At 36.4% G+C, this 12,416-nt stretch overlaps 1 protein-coding gene across 1 annotated transcript; it reads left to right on the plus strand.

Annotated features, from left to right (window-relative positions):
• Positions 1-294: 294 nt before the first annotated feature.
• Positions 295-12,309, plus strand: LOC120103978 (protein PIN-LIKES 3-like). Its single transcript, XM_039117654.1, has 13 exons — positions 295-439; positions 570-650; positions 1,071-1,115; positions 2,237-2,412; positions 2,915-2,994; positions 3,937-4,061; positions 4,738-4,859; positions 5,389-5,634; positions 7,070-7,162; positions 8,674-8,774; positions 11,109-11,161; positions 11,278-11,463; positions 11,670-12,309. Exons 4-13 carry the CDS (start codon positions 2,278-2,280, stop codon positions 11,792-11,794), a joined length of 1,266 nt encoding a protein of 421 aa, XP_038973582.1. The 5' UTR covers positions 295-439; positions 570-650; positions 1,071-1,115; positions 2,237-2,277; the 3' UTR covers positions 11,795-12,309.
• Positions 12,310-12,416: the final 107 nt, after the last annotated feature.

The raw sequence follows: 12,416 nt of genomic DNA on the forward strand, positions 1-12,416 counted from the left end.
TAAACCAATAGAATTAATGCCTAGGATCCAATATGCTACCAGATATTTTCCCTGAAGTAGTGCATCGGTGCATTGTCGTACTCCACAGGACCACAGGAGGGGAGTGCTGTGGAAGAAGGGCCTTCATGTGCAATTCATGGGGTTGATTGCCTCTTTGTGGGTATAGAGTATTTATTTTATATATATATATTATATATAATATATATATATAATATAATAAAAGAAAAAGCGACAAAGAATTTAAACCTTGGATTTTCTTATAAAGTGGGCTGCATGCCAACCCATCAACTTTTTCTTATATGATCCCTTCAACTGCCTTCCGTCAAAAGTGACGGAATCTCTGATCTCAGAGACCGCTGCAAAAAATCAGAGAGAGAGAGAGGGGGAGATGAGATGAGATGGAGGGAGGCTTTGCCACCCAAGAATTTCTTCAGAAAAGGTAATTGCAGAATGAAGTTTCAAAACATAAAAAGTTGCTCTAGAAAGAATTATTTCTATTCCTTTACTGCTCTCTTTTGTTTTTAGTTGGTTGAATGGAAGCATACTTTGTTTATTTTATTGTGGTACAGCACCGAGATCGCTGAGCAGCATAGATTTTCTGAATTCTATCTGAAGGCAATGAAGGCTTATTGGTGACAATTGAATCGCTGGTGATCTCTCTTCTCTGTTTTTTTTTTTGCAATGTCGAATTTTGTTTCCCTAAATGTTTTATCGGACCGAGTCGTGTTTTGTTCTTTTATGTGAGATTCTCCATTTGTTAGTATTAGAGATACTAGATGTGAAAACAGGGAGAAGTTCCAATAGGAGCTTCTTTTGTATGGAAAGTTTTGGAGATAGTTGATGCAGAGAATCTCCTTTTTTTTTTTTTTTTTGAGAAGAAAACAAGTTGGGATATTCTTTCTACCGCGAGTAATCGTAAATGCTGATGAGGACAATCTGTGTAAATGTTTGACAAGTGCAGTTTTATTTTTTATACTTTATTTGTGAGTCTAGTTAGATTAGAACTTTATAAATTTCTCTCATGATTGTCTTTTAATACAGAGTTCTAATCTGGCATACTTAACATGCAGGTTTCCGACTTTGGATCCCTTATTTGAGATAATAACTTGAGAATTGTAAGTTGTAAAGTGCGGTTTTGAGGTTCAAGTTGGTTCCTGTAGGGGATAGCGACTACATGGTCAAATACCGGTATCATTATGTAGTATAACTGGTCAGATGCCGAGAATAATTTGGTGTATATTTCTTGTTTTTTCTAATTTTGAAGGAGTTTTTGTTTGAATAGATAAAAAAAGGCTTTTTTTTTTTTTTAAGAAGAAAATGGGCTTCCATAGTCTCTTCATAGTCTATTCATAATCTATTCATAGCATAAGTTGTTTCTGTAACAACCCAGGATCTCACCCAAAATGGCTAGCCGGAAGGTATTATTTGGGTTCCTTGATCCTGTATAAGTACCCAAGATCTACCCAGCGAATAACCGATGTGGGACTAAACACACGCCCGCACGGGTCCTCACATACTCCCTCCGTTCAAGCCCTAACGTCCTCGTCAGGCTAAGGGTTCATATCTATTCAAATCTAATCACAAACACCACGATTGGCCCGTGGTCAGCTCCAATAGATCCGTGCTGCAGTGTCCCCGTAGTCCACATAGGTTATGAGCCGGGTCCGCTCTGATACCATTATGTCACGCCCCCGCCTGCGCGAGGCACGTGAGGCACCCAATGCCCACGTGGGGGCCACATGAGGAGGGACCACGGGGCTCCCCTGCCAGATATTGTCCCGGTTCTGGGGCTTCACGCAAGCGTCCTTCACCCCTCCCCGGTTTTGTTTTCCACCCAAAACGCGTCTGCAGGATTTGGAGACACCCGCCTCATATGCCCAGGCTTTGGAACGAGTCTTTCCGATGTGGGACTATTGGGCCTCACAGTTTCATAGTCTATTCATGACAGGATTTGTTTAAAGGTTTTAATTGTCTTCCAAGAAGTAGAAATTACCTCTGATATGACTTATGATTTACTGCCAACCCACAAAGTATATGCTTAATGCTTAATGAATGTAGAAAAAGGAAAAACTCCAGTTAAGATCAACGAAAGCCAATTCGAAACTCTTTGGTTTCATTAATTTATGCGGATACTTTCTGACAGAAGGGAGACATGCTCTTATGCTGCAAAGTTTCATTGTTTGAGTGCTTAATATTTTTGCAAAGTAAGATACTGATATGAGATCTTTGTTTACAGAGAGGGGAGGGGAAAAACTGTGCTGATAAGGATACCAAGATATGGGTTTTTTGGAACTCTTTATCACTGCAACGGTGCCGGTTATGAATGTTCTTCTGGTGACTGGTGTTGGATCATTTCTCGCAACAAGTAATGTTGGAATTCTGAGCGAAGATGCAAGGAAGCATTTGAATAATGTAAGTTGTGGTAGTTATTCCAGACTTGTGCTCTTACCGGGGTACTAAACATGCACATTTTTGTTGGCAGAAGCTCTAGTTTTTCTTGCCGTTTGTAAATTCTGTGGTTTGATATAAATAAGACGGTCTTTTTCTCATAAAAAGGAAAAGGCTCGGTTGGACAGATTAAGCGAAAAGAAATCTTTATTTTCTGAAGTGATTTCTTAGTTAGTGAAAGCACAGGAAGCAACATCTGTTTGGACATGCTGCATGCCGGTTCTGCTTCAATTTGGCCACACCATCTCCTTTTCATCAACCACGCTGCTAAATCCCTGTACTTTTGCACCCTACCAATGTTATTCCCATAACATGAGCATGAAAAGAGGATTCCTACAAGCTAGCCCTCACCATTTCTCCCTAATTTATTGTCGAGCGCACTATACACCCCTGTGTTTCCTGTTTTATTAATTAATTTATTATAATTTTTCTCTTAAGATAACTGCTAAACTCTGTTTTCATGCAGGTCGTGTTTTTTGTATTTAATCCAGCTCTTGTGTCAACCAATTTGGCTCGAACAATCACTATGGAGAGCATGGTTTTATTGTAGGTTTTCTATTTATCTTTGCCCCAGTTCCTAATAGCAAAATTGTCATTCAATGTAATTGATGAAACTCCAGCACCCTCCTACTTTCTTTTACCGATACTTCTGCATCTTCTGGTTTGCCTAATTCTTATTTCTATTTTCTCTCTAAATGGTTTCGAGACCATTATAAGCATAAAATATATAAGCCTGCCTTCCATCCTTAAGGATTGGCTTAAATGACCTTTCTTTCTCATTGGTTCTTAAATTAGTCCAGGCCCTCTTAGCAGCAACGCTTCTTGGCATAGATAACGATTACTATAAAGCATAAAGTTTATCCAGATGTCTGTGTGCAACTTCGCTCAGGTTTTTGTAAGTTGCAGTACAAAATATGGCGAAAAAATGTGAATCCCTGGAAACTGAATATGGATACATTTGGATGTATCATTACTTATAGCACTTCTACTAACATGACTGCTACCTTTTCATGGTCAAATAAAGGAGCCTTTACTCTCAGCAATTCTACTTGTTTCTCTTCTATCACAATTGTAATACTCAAGAATAGGCTACATTCTTAATTTCTTATACACCATTTTACATTGCTCCGCTTGCATTTCTATGACATTATCCTTGTATACGTTTGTTATAGCCCCACATCATTGCTTGCCAAATAATCCTTGGACCTCAACGACTGATGTTTTTTGCTTCAGATAACCACTATGATGCTTGTATTAAATATTCATTTTTGGTTCATTTGGTTGCATATGATCTGAACTTGCATGCTTTTCCATTTGTTTCCTCAAAAGACGCACATTGGAAATATATACTTAGGAGTCAACAACAATGTTATATTTTAGTGAATGGCTAGGACTTGTCTTTTATCTAATTGTTCAGGATATTTCTCTATTTTAAGTCCATCTGGAGAAAAATAGAGAGGTAATAGTCACTTCTGTTCATGCGTGCAGGTGGTTTATGCCAATCAATATCCTTCTCACCTTCATTGTCGGTTCATTATTTGGATGGCTTGTCATCCAAATCACCAGAGCTCCTACCAATTTGAGGGGCCTTATTTTGGGCTGTTGTGCAGCTGGTAATGAAAGATATACATCAGCCGATATATTTCATGTTTATAAATCTGCAGAAATAGCAATAAATTAGGCACTTCCATGGTGAAATGGCTTATCTGACATTTAGACACGAATCTGTGATGCATTATGTATGGTATCTACTTTTTGTAACTTATTCTTCAACCTATAATTCAAATAAACTTGTTCATGGTATTATTCGGACGGTAGTTTGTTAACTATTTTACTTATTAATCATTACGAAGAATTTTCATAGATAATCAGTGTAAACTTAGAGAGGTATTCTTCTTGCTGCTAATATGATTTTTAGTATGTTTTTTTATCAATTTGTTGTTTCATGATCTTAATTGTTAGTTCCCAAAAGATGTCCGGCTTTCCCAACAAAGTGCATAAGGATTCTTTTCTTGGTCAAAGTCTAAAATAAGTTTCCATGACATTCTTGAATATTAATAGTTTTGTCCCACCTGTCAGTATACTTGGTATTTCTTGTTCTTGTATTATGGATCTGTTGAATGTATATCGGCAGCTAATCTGCATTATTTAGTGATTCAAGGGAAAGGATCGAGTAATTCTGGCAACAAATCTTTTGAAAAGTATTTAATTTTTGCATGATAAATCTCAATCATTTGGTTCATGATTCCAGCAGAATATTTTTAATAAATTATGAAATTGGTCTAACAGGAAATTTAGGCAATATGCTTCTCATTATTGTCCCTGCTATTTGTAAAGAAAAAGGCAGTCCTTTTGGTGCTTCCGATGTTTGTCATACATATGGCTTAGCATATGCTTCTCTCTCGATGGCTGTAAGTCTTTTCTTTCTTAAATATCGCTAACTATATAGTTATATTTGGCATTGCACATGCAATACAGTAAATCTTTATCGTTACCAAGAATGAACTACAGATCCACAATCATGTCATGAATCTAGGTTTCAACACATATTGCTCCATGCCATTACATACCATGCCATTGCCAGCCATGATATGGGCACTGCATGGGAAGTGCTGCAGTACCGTGTGCATGATGGTCTGTAACAATGGTGCTGTGCACATTACCCTGTTTTTGCAAAATGAGCCTCGGCATGTGTTTGGGGATTTGCCTCTTACGGCACTGCATGGCATTGTATGGGTTGGTATCATACCATGCCATCTTATTGCTGTCACTAGTATGGTATGTGATACTTTAATGCATTGGATCGACCAAAATGATTGTTAATTGTAAATGTGACAAATGATGACTGATTTTTTATCATTTACTGCAATTTTTATCATTTAGGTAATATAGAAAATGAAAAAAAAAATCTCAAGTCTGTCTGTGTTTATATGATTGCAGATTGGCGCAATCTTTCTGTGGTCTTATGTCTACAATATTGTGCGGGTATCTTCAGGTGCTGCAAAAGGCAAAATGAATACCAATTTTCACCCTCATACGATGGAGTTTCCAGAAGGAAGCACAAGGTTATTTCCAGGGAGCTGCACAGATGGGGCAATTACAACTTATAACTGTTCCACATCTAGTCATTATGCAGATGAAAGCACACTTCCTCTATCTAGGTCCAATGAGTCCTCCACTATGAAGGTTGTTCGCAAGTTCTACTCCTTTCTATAGCTCTAATCAGTTTCCAATATTTTTTATTCCTCCATGGTAATAAAAATCAGCTTTATTAGTATAACATTGGCAAATACAATCCCTTATTGGCAAATCCCTTATTGTGATATATATTCATTTAAAAATAATTTTTATCAATCTAACTATCTAAGTCAGTACATACATTTTGAACCAAGGTTTGCCGAACCGCCCAGTTCAGGCAGTACCGAACCGACCCAGTGCAAAACCGGATCGGTTCGCTATTTTAATTTGGTTCCGGCCCATAGCCAGAATTGGTCTTTTTCGGACCGGAACCAACCGGTTCGATGCCGACTAGGTGCGAATCGGTCAGTTCGCACCGAGTCAACACGGTTTCAGACCGGGTTGACTGTGGACACTGTGGTATTATTGGCATTGTGGGTCCTAGCCGTACCAGTTTCGGTTCGGTACCGAACTGTACCGACCGTCGACCGGTACGGGTCCCGGTCTCGGTTCGGCGGTCCTTGTTTTGAACGATCTGAAGATGCTGACAGAGAGTATCGAATAAATTTGTACATTATAACTATAATTACCGAGAAGATGAGAGTGTGCCTTGAAACATTGTGGGCTGAATTATCCACAATTCCACATAGTATTTACCAAAACACGCCTTTCAAGATGTACTTATTGTCCTCAAACTCATGATATTGTAGATTTAAACAACGGAACCAAGAATTTACAAAACCCTCATACTTCATAACTTCCTATTGTCGAAATGTCAGAGAGCTTTGCATATACCTTAACAATAGCATTTTTTGTGAAGACTTTAATAAAGTATCATCTTTTCACAACACATATGTTCCAAATAATTTGAAATTATGATGATACATATTTCTGCATATCTGCATTTACATATGCAGGTACCCCATTCATTGAACCCAAGGTCAACTTCAAGTAACTTTCAAACAAATTAGTAATGGTTTGGAAGCGTAGTGGCTAAAATATTAACCAAAACAAATAGAAGCTACCTCTCCATCCGGAAAAAAATGCTCTTATTAATCATCACATGAATTTAAAAGTCATTTATTAATGTTCATTATATGCAATCTCAGTGTTATATATGTTGGGGTGAAGTATTCCCTACCGCTACCTCGCTTAAAATTTCTTAGTAGCCTCATAATGTTTTTTACTGCCTCCTAAATTTCTGCGCCAGGAGTCAGGACAAAAGAAGAATAGGAAAAAAAAATGGTTGGTAAAGGTATAAAACTGTTCCTTTAGTCTATTCTGTAACTTGTAAAGCCTAACTATATGTCTTATATCAGTTAGGGCAACAATTGGCTGATTCAAGTGATTGTGTAGCAAGAACCATCCACACGATCTACAATTTCTTCCCTGAGAATTTCTCATTGCATCACATGTGACTGAACATTTCTGAGATACCTTGCAGGTACCATTTTTAGTCAAAGCTCGAAAATTGCTGTCAACATTGTCAGGAGTAATTGACTTAAAGAAATTGTTTGCTCCTTCTACTATTGGAGTGGTATGCCGTCATTCATCATATTTCTGCAAAAGCACCATTTTATAAGTTATTGCTATGATCCATGCTGAATATATGTCAATAAATAAAATTAAGATGTTTTTGTTTCTTTTTTTTGAAATGCTCTAAATGCACAACTGTACTTCTACATTGTTAGAAAGAATGACTAGAAGTTGGTCAATATTAGTACGTCTTTAAAGAAACGTAATCACATTTTAATCATGTAATATTATAAATCAAAAGTAGTTGTTCAAGATTTCACTAGGCAAACAACTTCATTAAATGTTACCTGACTCCTCTAATTGAAACAATAAAAACTCAAATTTTCAGCCTAATATAATGAAATGATTAAATTTCAGTTATATCTAAAATTAATTTATCTTTCTTTGGATGACTAGCATCAAAATACCAACATTATTGTTAAAACAGGATGCTTTCATTGTTGAGACTTGAGACTATACTCAAGACTCAGATTTGGAAGCTCCACCATATTGTGTGAATGGTTCCCTTGACTATATGTCGGTCAGGGATGATGGTTTGAACTTTCAAGTTAGCTGCTCATCCTTAACATAGCCGTTCTTAATCGTATTATCCCGGGCATGCCACCACGTCCTGCACATTGCAATCTATCAGCTTGAAGAAGAGAATTTTAAAAAAATGTCACACTTCTCTACATCCAAGGAAACTCTTGGCTTTGCTTATCTAGTACTCTGATATAAGACACCTTAAACAAGGAAACTCATATCATATAAAAGAGTAAGATTTATGAATCTTCGAAGGAATAGATGTTTTCATCTCTTATTGGATATTAAGAATACCTGCAAGAAGGTGGTACAACATCTTGAGCAATTACATATTTGCACAGTGAAGTACGGAGCATCTCTAAGTGTGGACTAAAAGGCAGCAAAGGTGGAGCAACAAGTACAAGATTCTTCATATAGTTCATGCTAGATTGATAGCAAGGACTACCAACTTGATCAATGTAGAAAACCAAAACCAACTAAGTGAACATACCGTCGCATCATCTCTATTATTCACTACAGAGACAAATCAAATGCCATCATTAAGATGCACAAAAGGGAAAGGAAAAAGGAAAGATCCCAAAGGACTCTTTGGTTCCTGACATCAATATTGTGCAGTTATGACTCAAAAATGTTTCCAGATCATCAAAGGAAGGCAATCTAAGGAGAATACTTTTTATACAAAAAAACAGAAAAAAAGATGGCTGCAAACATTTATTGATAACAACACTTACAATTTTACACCCTGTTAAAAAGCCATGCTTATATAAAAGAATTAGCACTCAGAATGTGGTATTGCAGAGGGCCATCACCAAAGTGCTTTAGCCATGGGTTTACATTATATTTATTTACTAAACTAGGGAACAAGACACTGAAATATCTTTTTTTTATATGCATGTTTTAAGAGCCTGAGTTGGAATTTGATATACAATTATTAGGTGCATCATCTATTAAAATTTTATGGATACAATCTTTTTCTACTTTCTTCTGTAGATTGTTGGTTTCGTTATTGGAGTCATTCCTCAAATTAGAAAAGCGATGATTGGTGAGGGTGCCCCTCTCCGTGTGATTCAAGAGTCAGCTGCTTTGTTGGGGTACATTCCTTAGGCTGAAATTTTGATTTTACTGCAGTATCCTTTGTACTAGTTTGTAGACTTTGGATTGCTACTCAAACTCATGTTACCTGGTAGACATGATGCTCTAAACATGATTCCTTTCAGTGTTTATTACCTAATACCAAAAGGAAAAAAAAAAAAAAAGCTTAAGCGCACCTTGCTTTGAAATGCATATAATAGCTGAGTTTTTTTTTCTTTTTTAAAATGAAAGCATATAATAGCTGTGTTGTAATGACATTTGTCATAGCTGTGTTGCAATGACAATTGTCATTCATGAAATTTTGCACAGATAAGTTGTGAGCCATAAGTTCATACAACTTTGTTGGTCATGTACTACTGATTTGTGGTATTTGGATTGCTACTCTACTCCTATGAAACTCATGTTACATGGTAGACATGATGCTCTAAACAAGATTCCTTTCAGTGTTTACTACCTAATATCAAAAAAAAAAAAGCTTGAGCTCACCTTGCCTTGAAATGCATATAATAGCTGTGCTGGAACAACATTTGTCCATAAGTTGTGAGCCACAAATTTATACAACTTTATTAGTCACGTTTACAAACATATGATAGGTGAAGTTAGTCACACAGGGAATGCTCTCTTTTAATGATCTTATTCTTGACTAGATATATTTAGGTCCCTGCATCAGACTTTGCCTTCTTCATCTAGATTTTCTACAAGTATAGGGAAATCTTGGAAGGTCGCTTCCAGGTTGCATGAGCCTAAGCTGCACAGCCAAGAAAGGTATATGGTAGGTTTCTCTTTTTTTAAATATGCCTTAGGTACAAACTCAGCCCTGATTTGTGAAAATTTCTCAAATTTTAATCCATCACACCCCAATTCTCAAAGCTAGTGCTGTATGGAAGGAATGAGGCTCTCAAACTACAGTTTATGTCTATTTGTTCTGTTGGAAAAAATCTATTGTTAGAAGGCGACACCTTTTTCCATACAAATTCAAGATTTTGGAAGAAAAGATGTTTAAGGCAGACATAAATACATTCATATTTCATACATAACGTATATTTATATATATATATATATATATATATATATATATATATATATTGTGTGTGTGTATATTTAGATATTTCTTTTTTGTAGTTATTGACATGCCATCATCACCGAATTAAAGCCTCCTAGGAGTTTCATACTTGAATCAACCTCATATTACAGGAAACATCTGGATCGGCTTAACTTTAAAGTTTAAAGATTACATACTAAGCTGGAGCACGTTTTTCTGAACTTATCAACAGATGCTTCTCCCATTGGAGCAGACAGGTTTTAAATCCTGCAGCGACTATTTTGGTGCAATTTGCATGTGCATATGTACTACCTTTTCGTAAAGAAAGAGAACATGTCTTTTGCCATTTTTTATAGCTCTAGGAATATATGCCACTCTCTCAGAAGTTCTCATGATGTTACTAGGTAAATTAGACAAACTATTAGAATGGTAAGGATGGAATAGTCAACTTAATAGTCCCATCATAAATTAGCCAAACATTTCTCTACAGCTATTTGCTACAATTTTAACTTATGTCATGACATCAATACTAACTGTAGAAGTAGAACAGAGTGAAGTAGAATACACATGCCTGAGCAATATGGTTACAATCAATATACTGTTTTCCAAGATTTTTGATATCTAACACTAAAGTCACTGATCATGTTCCATACTAACAGCACTCTCTTTCTGGAATTTAAACTATATGTTCTTGGACTTCTAAACCATCACAAAAAAAAAATCTCAGAAATCAGTTCTGTCGTTGTGGATCTCAACTCTTTATTCCAGGGTAAGCTAGACTTAGAGCTTCTGTGATTTAGATTTTTTCTTTTTTGGGGGGTAAAAGGGAAGAACACCCTTAAAAACAGCCTCAACGAGACCACATTTAAGGCAGTTTCATACAATCAGTTTGTAATAACAAAGCCAAACTAAATAATGCATGCATTTGATGGTTCAGATTTGTTTCCACGCATGAACTGCTGGACAGCTCTACAATGTCCTTGTTTTTCTTGGACATGACTAAGTAACAGGATAGCCCACAACCTGATTTGCTTCCATTTACATGTTAACGTTCATCAAAAATAAAGAGCACTCATACAAACATGAATATACATAGTATTTCATTATGACATCAATTGTTCTTCCACTTTATCATACAATGGGAACTGATATATCTTTTTCTTTCCTTCTTTTAAAGGGGGGAACTGCTTTATCTTTTTCATTTTCACTGGCTTTGCAGTAATCATGCCTTTTTTCTTGCTGACTTTTTAAGCTTTCATTTTATTGATCTTTTCCTTTTTTTTGCATGAAGTGATGGAGCAATTCCAACACTCACACTGATAATGGGTGGAAATCTTATCAAAGGTACTAGTAATTCAGTATTTATGGAATATGTGCTTCTGTTTCACTTCCATGAGTAGATTGCATTGCTAGAAACCAAAACATAAATGCAAATAAATGCATCTGGTTCATGTTTACAGGCTTGCGAAGTTCAGGCATCCGATTGTCAATTATTATTGGGGTTATAGTTGTTCGGTATATCATGTTGCCCCTAGTAGGCATAGTTGTAATTAAAGGGGCCATTCATCTGGGCCTGGTGCATTCAGATCCTTTATATCAATTCATTCTTTTGGTGCAATATGCACTTCCACCTGCGATGAACATTGGTAAGAAATGCTTCTGCTAGATGGAATTGTGGTGCAAAATTGATATGATTCATTAGGTTCTGTGATGAGCCATACAATCCTGGGACTTATCAGTCCTTGCTGATAAGTTATTTGTCTAGTGATTTAATTTTTTTCTTCAATATGTGATTCATTAACTAAGTGATAATTTTTCGAAGTTCCTATATAACCAAAATGCTTGATGGCAGGTACTATTACTCAATTGTTTGGTGCCGGTGAGAGTGAGTGCTCTGTCATTTTTCTCTGGGCATATGCCCTGGCTTCATTTTCACTCACCCTGTGGTCCACTTTTTTCATGTGGCTCGTATCATGATCAGTTTTAAGTTCAGGACAGGGGATAAAAAGAATAATTCTTGGCAGCATCAAACCCTAAGGATCACACATCAGGCTTCTCATAAGCTCCACATATTGATTGTTTTTGTGGGAGGTGTTTTCATGGAACATGGTCTGAAATGAAACCAAACATGAAGCTGGTTCTCAAAAAGAATCAAATATGAAGCAAATCTGCGAATATAGAAGTCAGAAAATTGAAAGGAGTGCTAATTCAACTATAGCCACACCCTCCTTCATTGGGCTTTACCACAGTCATATGTATTTTGATTGGAAAATTAATGCCTTACTTTTTTTTAATTATAAGTTTCTACCATGTGAGTTGAAAAAAGGAGATTGTTGATTTGGTCCAGACATGAGGAATAGTGGTTATGGAATAGCATTTTTCCCTCATACTTTATTGTTGCCACCATGACAAAAGCTTGTAGAATTTCTTTCAGTATATTCTCCACTTCCATACTAAGATGAAAATTCTGGAGCAGGATACTTTTAATATAACTCCAGTCTTAACATGTAAGAAAGCCATTCCAAGAAAGTTCCATTCCAAAGATTGTGGCCCTTACTGTTTTCTGCTGGTCCAACGGAGGAATTTAATACCTTAAGTA

Source organism: Phoenix dactylifera, unplaced genomic scaffold, assembly GCF_009389715.1.
Source record: "Phoenix dactylifera cultivar Barhee BC4 unplaced genomic scaffold, palm_55x_up_171113_PBpolish2nd_filt_p 000255F, whole genome shotgun sequence".
NCBI classification, from domain to species: Eukaryota; Viridiplantae; Streptophyta; class Magnoliopsida; order Arecales; family Arecaceae; genus Phoenix; species Phoenix dactylifera.